Source organism: Mizuhopecten yessoensis, unplaced genomic scaffold (genome assembly GCF_002113885.1).
Source record: "Mizuhopecten yessoensis strain PY_sf001 unplaced genomic scaffold, ASM211388v2 scaffold6363, whole genome shotgun sequence".
NCBI lineage: Eukaryota > Metazoa > Mollusca > Bivalvia > Pectinida > Pectinidae > Mizuhopecten > Mizuhopecten yessoensis.
The window spans coordinates 460,128-475,568 of record NW_018406512.1 but is presented as its reverse complement, the minus strand read 5'-3'; the positions used below and the strand labels follow the sequence as shown (position 1 = coordinate 475,568).

Here is a 15,441-nt window from a genome sequence, read left to right as displayed (position 1 = left end):
ACAAACGTTAGAGTGGCTCAGTCTAAGAGGACCTTGTTTGGAGAGTGGACAAACGTTAGAGGGGCTCACTGTTAGAGGTCCTTGTCTGGAGACTGGACAAACGTTGGGGTGCCTCAGTCTAAGAGTACCTTTCTATGGAGACTGGACAAACGTTAGAGTGGCTCAGTCTTAGAGGACCTTGTTTGGAGACTGGACAAACGTTAGGGTGGCTTAGTCTTAGAGGACCTTTCTATAGAGACTGGACAAACGTTAGGGTGGCTTAGTCTAAGAGTACCTTTCTATAGAGACTGGACAAACGTTAGGGTGGCTTAGTCTAAGAGTCCCTTTCTATGGAGACTGGACAGACGTTAGGGTGGCTTAGTCTAAGAGTCCCTTTCTATGGAGACTGGACAACCGTAAGATGGCTGAGTCTTAGAGGACCTTTCTATAGACACTGGACAAACGTTAGGGTGACTTAGTCTTAGAGGACCTTTTTATAGAGACTGGACAAACGTAAGATGGCTCAGTCTTAGAGGACCTTTCTTTGGAGACTGGACAAACGTTAGCGTGGCTTAGTCTTAGAGGAACTTTCTATAGAGACTGGACAGACGTTAGGGTGGCTTAGTCTAAGAGAACCTTTCTATGGAGACTGGACAGACGTTAGGGTGGCTTAGTCCTAGAGGACCTTTCTATAGACTGGACAAACGTTAGGTTGGCTTAGTCTTAGAGGACTTTTCTATAGAGACTGGACAAGCGTTAGGGTGGCTTAGTCTATGGAGACTGGACAAACGTTAGGTTGGCTTAGTCTTAGAGGACTTTTCTATAGAGACTGGACAAACGTTAGGTTGGCTTAGTCTTAGAGGACCCTTCTCCGGAGACTGGACAAACGTTAGAGTGGCTCAGTCTTAGAGGGCCTTGTTTGGAGACTGGACAAACGTTTGGGTGGCTTAGGCTTAGAGGACCTTTCTATGGAGCCTGGACAAAGGTTAGGGTGGCTTAGTCTTACAGGACCTTTCTATGGAGACGGGACAAACGTCAGGGTGGCTTAGTCTTAGAGTACCTTTCTATGTAGACTGGACAACATTAGGGAGGCTTAGTCTTAGAGGACCCTTCTCCGGAGACTGGACAAACGTTAGGTTGGCTTAGTCTTAGAGGACCTGTATATGGAGACTGGACAAACGTAGGGGTGCCTCAGTCTAAGAGTACCTTTCCATGGAGACTGGACAAACGTAGGGGTGCCTCAGTCTAAGAGTACCTTTCCATGGAGACTGGACAAACGTAAGATGGCTCAGTCTTAGAGGACCTTGTTTGGAGCCTGGACAAACGTTAGGGTGCCTCAGTCTAAGAGTACCTTTCCATGGAGACTGGACAAACGTAAGGGGGCCTCAGTCTAAGAGGACATTTCTATGTAGACGGGACAATCGTTTGCAACGTTAGGAGAAAAGAGGACCTTTCTATGGAGACGGGACAAACGTTAGAGTGGCTTAGTCTTAGAGGACTTTTCTATAGAGACTGGACAAACGTAAGATGGCTCAGTCTTAGAGGACCTTGTTTGGAGAGTGGACAAACGTTAGGGTGGTTTAGTCTTAGAGGACCTTTCTTTGGAGACTGGACAAACGTTAGGTTGGCTTAGTCTTAGAGGACTTTTCTATAGAGACTGGACAAGCGTTAGGGTGGCTTAGTCTAAGAGAACCTTTCTATGGAGACTGGACACACGTTAGGGTGGCTTAGTCTATGGAGACTGGACAAACGTAAGATGGCTCAGTCTTAGAGGACCTTGTTTGGAGACTGGGCAAACGTTAGGGTGGCTTAATATTAGAGGACCTTTCTATAGACACTGGACAAACGTTAGGGCGACTTAGACTACGAGGACCTTTCTATAGAGAATGGCCAAACGTTAGGGTGGCTTAATATTAGAGGACCTTTCTATAGGGACTGGACAACGTTAGGGTGGCTTAGTCTTAAAAGACCTTTCTTTAGAGACTGGACAAACGTTTGGGTGGCTTAGGCTTAGAGGACCTTTCTATGGTGACTGGACAAACGTTAGGGCGACTTAGACTACGAGGACCTTTCTATAGAGAGTGGACAACGTTAGGGTGGCTTAGTGTTAGAGGACCTTTCTATAGGGACTGGACAACGTTAGGGTGGCTTAGTCTAAGAGAACCTTTCTATAGAGACTGGAAAAACGTTAGGGTGGCTTAGTATTAGAGGACCGTTCTATGGAGACTGGACAACATTACGGTGGCTTAGTCTTAGAGGGCCTTTCTATAGAGACTGGACTAACGTTAGGGTGGCTTAGTATTAGAGGACCGTTCTATGGAGACTGGACAACATTACGGTGGCTTAGTCTTAGAGGTCCTTTCTATGGAGACTGGAAAAACGTTAGGGTGGCTTAGTATTAGAGGACCGTTCTATGGAGACTGGACAACATTACGGTGGCTTAGTCTTAGAGGATCTTTCTATAGAGACTGGACAAACATTAGGGTGGCTTAGTCTTAAAAGACCTTTCTTTAGAGACTGGACAAACGTTAGTGTGGCTTAGTCTTAGAGGCCCTTTCTATAGAGACTGGACTAACGTTAGGGTGGCTTAGTGTTAGAGGACCTTTCTATAGGGACTGGACAACGTTAGGGTGGCTTAGTATTAGAGGACCGTTCTATGGAGACTGGACAACATTAGGGTGGCTTAGCCTTAGAGTACCTTTCTATGTAGACTGGACAACATTAGGGAGGCTTAGTCTTAGAGGACCTGTATATGGAGACTGGACAAACGTCAGGGCGGCGTAGTCTTAGAGGACCTTTCTATAGACACTGGACAAACGTTAGGGCGACTTAGACTACGAGGACCTTTCTATAGAGACGGGACAAACGTTAGAGTGGCTCAGTCTTAGAGGACCTTTCTAGTCTAAGAGTACCTTTCTATGGAGACTGGACAAACGTAAGGGTGCCTCAGTCTAAGAGTACATTTCTATGTAGACGGGACAATCGTTTGCAACGTTAGGAGAAACCGTGACGGCATTACACCATTGTTGTTAACTCTGCTCCTCATATAGATGAACTGTGTTGACCAATCTATTGAATTTCATTATTTATCTAGGTTAGACACATATTATTCAAGATATTAAACACAAGTTAAATGTTCTTGGATGGCTTGTGACAGATGTGTTTTTATTAAATTTAACAGCACACGACCATGCAGGTTCGGGTTCATGCTGTTTTCGTTGACGCTTAGTTATGTATTGATTATGTGGTGTTTACGAATCGTAACAAACTTTTTCATATACTTTTTTGTATTAATATTTTTATAGAGAGAGAAACATCTGGAAATTCGAAAAAAAAATGTGTATGTTTATTTCCTTTCTGTCTTTATTAAAAATCTGTGATCAAAATTTTATCACTTTTTATTATCAATCACCAAAGAGTTGGATTGCAAATGCGCATGTTAGCCAATTTATGTGGGCTTATCACGGGTTTTCAACAAGAGGTCTGCGTTGACGAGATATTAAATCGCAAAAATAACCTTCTTTAACCATTTTCTACTCAATAATAGGAGTTGATTTTGTTTTAAGGAACGTTGCGTAGGTAAAAATACAAAAACAAGAGAGTAATTTATTGTCAAAAAACGCAACTCGGACTATATGAACAAAACAAAATTAACATGGTGACCCTTCAAAAATACCTGGAGAATAAAATAGGTGTTCCGGAAAGGTGAGCGTCATCTACTTCATCGATGATACCCAGAAGTAAGTCTATGTCCAATCCAAGTAATGTCACGTCCTTAAAGCAAGAATCTGGGTAGAGACAGAGAAACAACATGGCATACCAATGATCAAATAGGATTCATTTTCCAATGAGGCCATGGTGGCACCACACAGCAAGAAGTCGGACGGAGACAACAAAAGAACAAAGCACACTAACAAGCCCATTCTTATCAGACAAAGAATATCATATTTCGCAAAGAGAGGCTGAGCACGAAGGCGACCATTAAACGTGTCCATATTCTACGTGGATCTACACACCTTTCACAGTAACACATTTGTCATTAGTGTCCATCGACCTTCAGCCAACACGAGAATGTTTGATAGTAATATAACCAACCCCCTTCGAAACGGTAAATATCTCAATAATTCTAACCTGCCTTAACACTACAGTAACCATAGTTACTTTTACAAGTTCATATTGAGTTGAAGGGCGGTAAAGAACTCGATAACTATATAACTCATCAACTTACTTAATACTTACTCAAACAAATCCTGTGATAATTGTTTAGTATACGCATGTTTTTAAATATTTGGAACTGAAAAGGTCTAAAAAAACAATGGAGAGAGAAAAGAAGTACGTTAAACAAAACAAGTGTTATTACCGAGACTCGTTTAGCTTTTAAACGGTCCCTTATTATAAATAAAAACAAACACACATAGACTGCCAGACATACAATATGAATATGTATATTGTACCCATATAAATATGCAATCAAGAATTCATTTTTTTGTAATGTGTTCAAATTGGAAGCAAGCTGTTTTTTCCATTGGTGTATCGCGATTGTCTCCCTTTGCCCATATTCGAAAGTGAGTGTAAACCCTGGAATGCTAACATGCTGTCCGTCTCAATATTGTCATTTCCAATTGAAGGAAGTGGATTAATATAAGTTCTAAGCTTGTTTCCATACCCTGTTTCTGTTTGTACACTTGTGAATTTGCACACATTGTTTGTGAAATGAAAGAAACGAAATAAAGTTTACATTAAACATACAACATTCCACCTTCCTTGGATACATACAGGTATTACTAGTTTGGTGAATGTAGGTGACGGAACAAGAAAGTTACTCTGCTGAAAAACTGAAGTACATTAAAATCAACAAAGTCCAATATATATCTGTGTACTTTGGTACAGGACACAAGAGCAGCATGTTACCTCCAAAGATACACGGAGTAGATATAGTAAACTGGTATATACAGATGAAAAGCTTTAGATAAACTTTGGTTTCAAAATAAACAAATTATCATTATTCCTCTAAAGATACACGAAAAATCCTCAAACGCGAACTTGTTTAAGTTGTATTTTATGAAAATTTTGCATCAAGATTCAGCTTCATACGTCATTTAAAAAAAGTCATGGGAGTAATGATAAAGAAAGAAAAAAAGTAACAGACGGATGGAATTCGCAAGGTGTACTATAATACTACCCGTAGTCTACAGGCGTATTATAACAGAATGAAAATGAAACTGCATCATCATCATCATCATCATCATCATCATCATCATCATCATCATCATCGTCGTCGTCATCATCGTCGTCGTCGTCATGTCATTTTATGATGATAAAGTGTACAGCATGGAAGCAATAAGTCAAAATAAGTCGAAGGGAAGACAGACGGAATAATTCATAATGCAGTACCGTATCATCAGCGTCGTTGTAGTGGGGTAAAAAAAATGGTATAATTACTTCACAAACATTCTTACTCAGCTATAAATCAAGGAGAAAATGTATCCTTTTCTTCAAATTCAAAAAGGCTTCACTCAATGCCTTCTGATTTTTCCGTAAACTTTATTTTCAGCGGAGAAATTTTAGCAGCTAATTAAGATCAAATAATAATATTTAAGAAGCTTCGGGTTAGACAAGGAAGATTCTAATAGCCTTTACTAGACTTAGTGGACAGATGTTTTTATTGCATCTCTATCAGATTTACTTCCGTTTTCATGAGACAAATCGAAGGCAGTTTTATTGAGAAAACGCCTAAAGAGCGTCGTATGGGATTCGTTGGCACATACGGCAACTACATAGATATAAAAAGAACAGCATTTGTACCGATAAAGCAGAGACATATCTGGGTACAGTAGGTTACATATGCATATTGCAGAGTTATCTTCTCTTGTGAGCAGGTATTGATTGTTACGTCATTGGTTTGTGTGAAAAAAGTACGTCGTTTTCTCAAAAAAAAGATAACTCAGCAATATGCACGGACTTAGGGAACTAAATTCTAATGTTAGTCTATCTCGAGCCTTAGAGCAGCGGATTACATGTATTTGTCATAATAAATGTATGCAAATGCGTTTAAAGAGATGTCTTTTTTTTTAAGTACGGGTAAACATAACAGTCCTGAATTGAAATTGGGTTAAGTTTTACTTTAATGCTAAAACTTAAATGCCCCTTAAAAAAATATTTAAAGTTTTTAAATCGGATGTAGCATTAATTTCATTAAAAAAAAAATCAATCAATCAAAAAAAAAAATTGGTCCCTGTTGAGTTTCGAACATCTATGCTAAGGGCAGGATGTTCGGCGATGTCCGTGAGTAGATCAACGGAATCGGCCGATGTTCTGAGAGCACTCATTTTGCGTCATATTTCTACGCCACTGTCAAGGTCAAACCTGCGTACCACAAACATTTACAGTTAAAATTGATGTCATTTCAAACCAAATCAGAAGTAACCTTATTTTGTTACATCCATTATAATACTCTGAGTTATATTATAAATAAGATCATATAAACTTGACATTACTATTTAGAACTATGTTTTAAGCGGAAGTAGATAGAACAGTAAATGGTTTATTTACAAACAAGAACCTGACAAGAGCATCAAAACAAAGGAGAAAACGTTGACACAATCTGAAAGTGGCATAACACAACATCTGGTGAGCATATTCAATCTCTCGAGGGGCAAACACCAAGCATCACATTATGTTTGCATAGTTAGAATCCCTGTCATCGACAGCAGTGACAGAATTGTCGAAATTATCGATCGAAACTGGAGTTTGTTTACGTGTGCATTTGGTCGAATTAGGTCAAATTTATATTCAGTTATAGTATTGGATTTTCATATTATGACATGGGAAATAAACGTACTTATTTTTCGTTAGTAACTTTTCAGGTAAACTAATATAAAAGTTAGATACGTATTCGATTCATGAAAATTTAAATAAGAGTCTGATGTAACATGATCAAATCTTAAGTATAAATAGGGGTCTGTCTAAAATTAGATTTTGTGGGAAAAGTCAGACGATTTTCTCAGAATCATAAGGTGACGGTATTTAATTGTTATTTAAATTAGTTCATATCATGATTTTAATGCGAGTTAACTTGTAATTGTAAGATAAAATAATGTTGGCTTTGCGTTTTCCCTATTTCATAATATGGTTGAATTGCAACACACATTGACATCAACGTTAACATGTATTACGTTACACACTGAAATAACTTTTCAATATGAATATGACACCAGGAGGATTTGTGCATCAAGAAATAATTCTGAGAGCAATTCTTATGTCACAGGTATATATCAAGGTATATTAAGTTATATACGTTTTTTAATCTGTATTAATTAGTACCTCAGAACATGTTTGTAATAATAATGTTGTTTCAATCAAGCACACATGTCCTGTTGAGGAAGTCTGTATGTCTAGTGTTGTCTGTGTTCTATCCGATGTGTGTTCGTTACTGTCAGTATTTTGATGTGAATATGTCCATATTTGGCATGTCATCTGGATCTGTTTACCTGTTAACCTCTTAGTTGACACCGTTGTTAGCTTGAAGTAGCTAATATAGGCGCATATTGGTTCGGTAACATACTGTTAACCGGTTGTGTAGCATAAAAACTGGGATAAAACTTGGACGGTATATTTTTCCAAAAAGTGTTTAAGCGAGATTTATAACAATGGGGCTTCCACTACAGAGTTGGGAAGGGAGTTCCAAGAATCCACCACTCTTCTACTAAAAACATTTTGAGTGATCTGTACAATGTAGGGGCTTAATTCTCAGACATTCATACGCACATAAGGAGAGAAGAGTGCTACGTGGCTCTTAGTTTTGCAGTTGCAGGGCCAACTTAAAGCCCTAGAGTGTCTCTGCCCACACAACGTTGTCTGGAAGCTTGTTCCGGTCGGTGGTTAGTTTAAGAAAGAAGTTTGTAGTTTGGAAGTGATGTAACTGGATATTGTAAATCACCAATGACCACTACCAGGTATAGCTTATGATCAATTGTTTATAAAGTACTAGCTATAGCTAGCGTCCCTCTTAAATTTTGAATCCTGGTCTAGCTCTTTAATTTTCCCTTTCTGATACATATATATATAATGTCTTGTCACAAAAGGTTTTTTCCTCTAAGAATAAAAGTCAAATTGATCTAGAAGCATTTATTATCTTGCATACCCCCGGTACATGAACAGAACAGAATAAGATTCTATGACCTCAGAACTTTAGATGCCACGAAACAACCCAGTTCTGTTATTATCTAGCTTAGTTACTTTCTTTGTGCTTTTAATATTGATGTTTGTGATAAAATGGTGTGTGAGTTTGGGGTTAGGTCTGGTCATCTGTGTATGCTTCTAATTAATCTAAATTCTTCCTATTCTGAAAAAAAACCCAGATAAATTATCAATGATCCATTTTATTTTGATGTCAAATTTGGATAAAGGGTCTCATATACAATTGACTTTTTATATTGAAATGTTCTAAACAAATATTTATTTGTTTTTTTTTTGCAGAAGAATCATGAATATGAAACTTCCGCCCTACCTGCAGAACAGTATGGAGCAGATCCATGAAGAAGCTCCTGGTATGGGTCCAGAGGTAGACTTTTCTGAATATGTGTGGATGGGGGAGGAGCTAGATGAATTTGATAAACAGGTTTGTATTTACAAAAGACGGCTCTTTTTGTAATTGTATTTATTATTTCTAGCATGGGTTTCTACAATTTACTTTTCAATTTTGACCGCTATAAGTACAAATGTACATAGGTATACATATAGTTCAGTCTTATGAAGACTTTGTTGAACATTCCAATGACAAAAAGATAGTATTATATACTGCAAATAGAGTTAATTATCACTCACACTGTTTTATAGCCTTGTGGTCGTTTATACTTGAGGATTGATTATAATGCCTTAGCTACAGCATTATGACGTTAAATACAATAAATAAATTTTATGAGAGAAGATTGTAACATAATGATAGTTCCAGGAGTACTGACAATACATCACTGAATTATTTACCCTTTAGGGCAAATTGAAAATTGTTTTTTAGCTCACCTGGCCCAGAGGGCCAAGTGAGCTTATCCCATGGTGCAGCGTCCGGTGTCCGTCAACTTTTTCCTTTAAAATGCTACTTGTCCTGAATGGCTCAGAGGATTTTGACCAAATTTATTCAGGAGCATCATTGGCCAAAGGGTTCTCAGTTTTGTATAAACGGAGGGGATAACCCCCCTGGGGGCAGAGGGACGGGGCCAAATAGGGGGAAACTAGGTAAATCTTTAAAAATCTTCTTCTTCTCAACCAATAGAAGGATTTTGACCAAATTTGTCCTAGAGCATCTTTGGACAAAGGAGACTCAAGTTTGTATAAACGGAGGGTGTGGCCTCTTTGGGGGCAGAGGGGCAGGGCCAAATAGGGGAAGTAGAGGATTTTTTCTCGCCTACTATACAAGTGAAGGGATTTAAACCAAATGCAGTCTGAAGCTTGGTCAGGAGCATCATTGGCCAAAGGGTTCTCAGTTTTGTATAAACGGACGGTATAGCCCCCCCTCGGGGCAGAGGGGCGGGGCTAAATAAGGGGAAAAAAGGTAAATCTTTAAAAATGTTCTTCTTCTCAACCAATTGAAGGATTTTGACCAAATTTGTCCTAGAGCATCTTTGGACAAAGAAGACTCAAGTTTGTATAAACGGAGGGTGTGGCCCCTCTGGGGGCGGAGGGGCGGGGCCCAATAGGGGAAATAGAGGATTTTTTTTCTCCTGCTATACAAGTGAAGGGATTTTAACCAAATGCAGTCTGAAGCATGATTAGGGACAAAAGAATCAATTTTGTATAAACTGAGGTGTGTGGGCCTCCTTCTAAGGGCAGATGGGTGGGGCCCATTAGGGGAAATAGAGGAAAACATCAAATATCCTTCTCCTTTTGTACCGATGAAGGGATTTTGACCAAATTTGGTCTGGAGCATCATTGGCCAAAGGGTTCTCAGTTTTGTATGAACGGAGGGTATGGTCCCCCTGGGGGCAGAGGGACGGGGCCAAATAGGGGAAAATAGGTAAATCTTTAAAAATCTTCTCCTCAACCAATTGAAGGATTTTGACCAAATTTGTCCTAGAGCATCTTTGGACAAAGGAGACTCAAGTTTGTATAAACGGAGGGTGTGGGCCTTCTGGCGGCATAGGAGCGGGGCCCAATAGGGGAAATAGAGGATTTTTTTTCTCCTACTATACAAGTGAAGGGATTTAAACCAAATGCAGTCTGAAGCATGCTTAGGGAGAAAAGAATCAATTTTGTTTAAACTGAGGTGTGTGGATTCCCCTTCTTTGGGGCAGATTAGTGGGGCCCATTAGGGGAAATAGAGGAAAACATTAAAGATCCTTCTCCTTCTGTACCGTTGAAGGGATTTTAACCTAACCAAACTTGTTTTAGAGAATCTTTGGGCAAAGGGAATTGAATATTTATAAATGGAAGATGCAACTTTGTTACTTGTACTCCTTTGATAAACCTGAATGGTACTCAGCAGGTTTTAAATTGAAAAATAAAATACCAGGTGAGCTATTAAGGCCCCTGGGCCTCTTGTTTTTAAAATCATGTCTTTGCCTTTTCAGTTTGCAGTGTATGTGTAACCATTTTAATCAAATCTTTCACCTGTAACTGAGCGATATCAGGTTATATCATTCAAATCTAAGATTCTGTAACAGAATCCAAGTGGAGGTTGGGATATAACAGAATCTTAGCCCGATACTGAGATAACCTGATTTTGATCAGTTACAGGTAAACAAAAAAAATCTCACACCTTTTAGTTTGAAACAAATCTATTCATTTTTCCTAAAGACTATAAGTATCCCATCTTGGGCCTCAAATAACAATTGCCTCTTATACACTACTAAAGCTTCATTTGAATGCCTCCGCGTAAAAATGTAGTTCGTCCTTACATAGCAAACAACATATTTCACATTGTATATTATATTTGAAGTACAACATCAGATATTTAACAACATCAAAACAATACATACATTTAATGACAAAACAGAATATTTATAATGCAGAGGTACCGATGAATACATCACAGTGTAAAAATTCTGCGAAAAGTCACGTAAAGGTACCAGACAGATCGGACGAGATAGAAGAATCTAGCACGGGGTGTGACGTGGGATATCTCTGTCTGAGGTGCCAGAATTGCTAATCTTATGCAACAGATTCCTGTTAAAAGAAACTTTCAATTTTGATATTGTATCTTTAATGACAGGTAGAAGAGGAATTTTGGGAGGAGGCATATATGGATGCCTGTTTTGAGGAGATGTTGGCTGAGGAGGAAGCAGAGTGGATATATTTTAACTCAGTAGAGGAGGCTGTAACAGCTTTATATAACTACAACAACAATCTCCATCATCACAAGGTAAGTTTAACCTTTGTGCCCAATACAGAATGTGTTTAGTTTGTGAGCTTGTTTATTGTTGTAATTAATATTGTCACTGATGTGAAATGTATAATATTCGTTTGAAAGATACAGTGTTTCCATCAGCACTTAATTTTTAGAAAGATTTCCTAAGCTCAATCAACTGTTGTTGCACCGGACAATTTATTTTGACAAAATGTTAACTTGATAATAGCTGATGTAAAAATATGTTTACTGTGCAATTGATGATACTGTGCATGTACTTTTACATCAGTTGATGTAACCATATGTTTACCTTGACAACAATTATGTTACTGTATGTTTACCTTGACAACAATTATGTTACTGTATGTTTATCTTGACAACACTTATGTTACTGTATGTTTATCTTGACAACAGTTGATGTTACCATATGTTTACCATGACAACAGATGATGTTACCATATAATTACCTTGACAACAGTTGATTTACTGAATGTATACTCTGACAACAGAAGATATCAGTATATGTTTTCTTTGACAGCAGTAGATGTCACTTGGTATTTACATTGACAACATTTGATGTCACTTGGTATTTACATTGACAACAGTAGATGTCACTGGGGATTTACATCGACAACATTTAATGTCACTGGGTATTTACATTGACAACAGTAGATGTCACTTGGTATTTACATTGACAACATTTGATGTCACTTGGTATTTACATCTACTGTTGTCAATGTAAATACCAAGTGACATCTACTCTGACAACAGAAGATATCAGTATATGTTTTCTTTGACAGAAGCAGATGTCACTTGGTATTTACATTGACAACATTTGATGTCACTTGGTATTTACATTGACAACAGTAGATGTCACTTGGTATTTACATTGACAACAGTAGATGTCACTGGGGATTTACATCGACAACATTTAATGTCACTGGGTATTTACATTGACAACAGTAGATCTCACTTGGTATTTACATTGACAACAGTAGATGTCACTGGGTGTTTACATTGACAACAGTTAATGTTACTGGGAATTTACATTGACAACAGTAGATGTCACTGGGTGTTTACATTGACAACAGTTAATGTTACTGGGTATTTACATTGACAACAGTAGATGTTACACTGCAGGTTTTGTTTGACATTTCAGGGTCCCTCACCTTGCAGTAAGCTGAATCCTGATGCACCAGAGTTTGTTCCAAGATCTCTGAATTCTACTTTCAAGTTCACGTAGCATATTCTCCACTTTTTGCACTTTACCTGTGGCCAAAGGAACAATACGGAATGAGTTTATACTCAATGTCTTTCAAAAAAATGCACAAAAAGAAGATACTCCTTCCATTCCCAGGTCCACTGTTGCATCCATTATGTTACGTTGACATTTAATATTCATCCATATATTCTCTGATGATGATTGTCGCCATTATACATGTACACACTGCAAAGACAAGTTGTCTTCGTGTCAAGTTGTATAAATCTAACATGAGGATAAATTGAAAGTGTATCAGGCATATCTCCAGGCTTCCAGATAGATGTACAGTTTGTAAATTGTACAGAGTGTAAATGAAATGATTAACCGACAGCGGTATAGTCAGCCACCAATGCTTCAGACTAACTACTAAAACGAAAACAATTCTGGAAAGTTAAAGGATGTTTTAATGCTATAATCAACATGCGTACATATCTTCTATGACTCTGGATTCATGTGTGATTGGACTTTCTATCTGAGAAATTTACTTCAAAATTTGTAGACATTTTTTTTAAACTGATACACACTTAGAGCCTAACTAAATTTTCAACTATCAGGAATCTCAATGTTGTTGAACTTCATGTATGCAGTTTGAAAATATTTAATGAAAGTCAAATCCAAGATATCTGGTAGAGAGGAGAGTGTAGCCTGAGTGACGTGTGGACTACTTTGTCTCACGATGTATGGAATACGAGTGCTTTGGACCTTTTGTCCTACTGTGTATAGTGCTGCTTTGTTCAGGGTGTCTGATTATGTTTGTTAACTGATATGTATGACTAGGAAACAAAAAAAATATTATATGTATCAGAAATAATTATGTGAATTATAATTGAATGATATAGTCAGATAAATAAATCATGCTTAGAAGTTCTAACTAACAAATAGGTATTTTTAAAAGTGATTAAGAAAATCATGAATTGTCATCAGTAAATTTTGGTAATCCGTACCTTTATCCAAATCAAGGCATGTGTCGTTGTTTGGGCTGGACTTTTTCCTTGTATGGGGCATTCGGATTCCTGATGGTGGAAAAAGCTGTGTGGATACTTGTACTGCTTATTATATGTGTATGAACTAGCACTTGTGGTTATAATTTTGATAAATGTGTATATGACTATAAGTTTACATGTTTTCTAAGGTTTATGTTACCTGTATGGGATATGTGTGTATTTGTGTGTGGGTAAATGTTCCCTATGGTCAGTCTGTATGACCTTTAACAGTCCAGCTACAGTATGAGAGGTCCCATAAACACTGATCTCCTTCACCTGGCAGTTTTTGGGAATGTTTTTTTGACACAAGCTCTCTACAACTTAATCAGAAATCAGCTTTGTTCTATAATTTTGAAGAGTTTGTAAACTGAAGGCACATTACTCTCTGCCAAAGTTACAGAAAAATATGAAATATCCATAAGCTTAGTCACATTCAGTGTCACTAGAATTCATTTCATGGACCTCTCTAAGTATAGTGAACTTATTTTATGAATGTAAATGACACAGTGAGATACCTATAGTGTTAATGTCATATAATGTTATACAGGGTATTGTTTTAAGAACTGACAAGATACTCAACAGCATTGTTTTTGAATGTCCCTACTATTTTATGGGGGGGGGGGTGCGCAGGTATGTAATGTTACAATGTCTGCCCCCTTTGTCGTGATAAAGTTTCTTCATAAGACATTCTTAACAAAGGAACCGATGCTTGAAATTTGTCGACCAGTATAGTGACAACAATGTAGCAGCTTAATTTCACAACAGATTTTTTATCAAACTTACAAAGCTCCAGTATGAGAATTTCTTACATGAGTTTATATTTCACGGTTTCAAGGTCAAATTGCAGTAAATATTTATAGAAACTTCTCCAGAAATTCAGTGATATCTCTCTAGCAACTTCAATCCTGAACAGATTTTTATCAGACGTTATATAATAGTCAGAAATTAGAATATCTCAAATGACCTTGTATTAAAGCAGGGTTTCACAGTCAAGGTCAAGACCACGATATCGCTCTTTACATAAATGTGTCAAACAGCGACACCAATATGTATGTGACAGGGGTAGTCTTGTTTTTATAGTTTCTCCATCTTTATATCATTCCACGGAATGAATTAGTTGCACATAACCTTATGACTTGTAACACTAGATCTGACAATCAGAGATTAAATGATATTGTTTTTAAATTGTCAAACCAGCGTGCACTTTTGTGACCTGGCTTACCTTTTGTTATCTCTTCACGATGATATTTCATACTAGTCTAACCACATTAAGGTAATGTCATTCAATCCATACATTTCCATTCTAATATGTAGTCCTCAGTCATCAAATTAAATATGTTCTCTAATAATCATAGTATTCATGAGTGTCGTCAGTGAAAATGCACTGACAGAACAGCACACAAACAAATCGTATTCACTTGAGCGATTGAATCCGCTCTCGCTTGTTGAACCATTTCATACCCTACTGTTAGGACAATGCAATATTAAGATGTGCCTACAAGTATGTCAGCGTATGGAAGCACAAATTGATTATAGGATTGAAGTAAGTACAGACTATCCTAGGGATCATTGAAGTTATCCAACATAATAGCCAGCACAAATATCCCATGTTGGTGACATATAGAGAAAATGTGTTGTATGTGTATTTGTCCAAAAGCATTAAAGTTCTATTCGATGTTTTTACCGTTGGTGCATACATTGCCTTGCAAAGGCCTTATATAGAACTTAGTTAATAAATACTTTGTTTTTACTATGAAATTGATGTTGTCTTATCTTAGTTTTTTAGCTCGCTTGGTCTAAAGTACCAGTAAGCTATCGAAGTGGTGCAACATTCGTCCGCCATCTGTTAATCAATTTTTCAACTTTTTTTTTTGGGG

The 15,441-nt window shown here is 37.6% G+C and overlaps 1 protein-coding gene across 1 annotated transcript; it reads left to right on the top strand.

The window, feature by feature from the left end:
* The first annotated feature begins 6,501 nt into the window (after positions 1-6,501).
* On the top strand, positions 6,502-15,326 carry LOC110452046 (polyadenylate-binding protein-interacting protein 2B-like). The gene is made up of 4 exons (XM_021500317.1): positions 6,502-6,609; positions 8,458-8,599; positions 11,186-11,335; positions 12,480-15,326. Exons 2-4 carry the CDS (start codon positions 8,465-8,467, stop codon positions 12,561-12,563), a joined length of 369 nt encoding a protein of 122 aa, XP_021355992.1. The 5' UTR covers positions 6,502-6,609; positions 8,458-8,464; the 3' UTR covers positions 12,564-15,326.
* The last annotated feature ends 115 nt before the right edge of the window (positions 15,327-15,441 follow it).

Coding starts and splice junctions, on each gene's coding strand:
- LOC110452046 (XM_021500317.1), top strand. CDS start 8,465: ATGAATATGAAACTTCCGCCCTACCTGCAGAACAGTATGGAGCAGATC. Junction 8,600..11,185: donor TAGATGAATTTGATAAACAG/GTTTGTATTTAC, acceptor CTTTAATGACAG/GTAGAAGAGGAATTTTGGGA. Junction 11,336..12,479: donor ACAATCTCCATCATCACAAG/GTAAGTTTAACC, acceptor TTGACATTTCAG/GGTCCCTCACCTTGCAGTAA.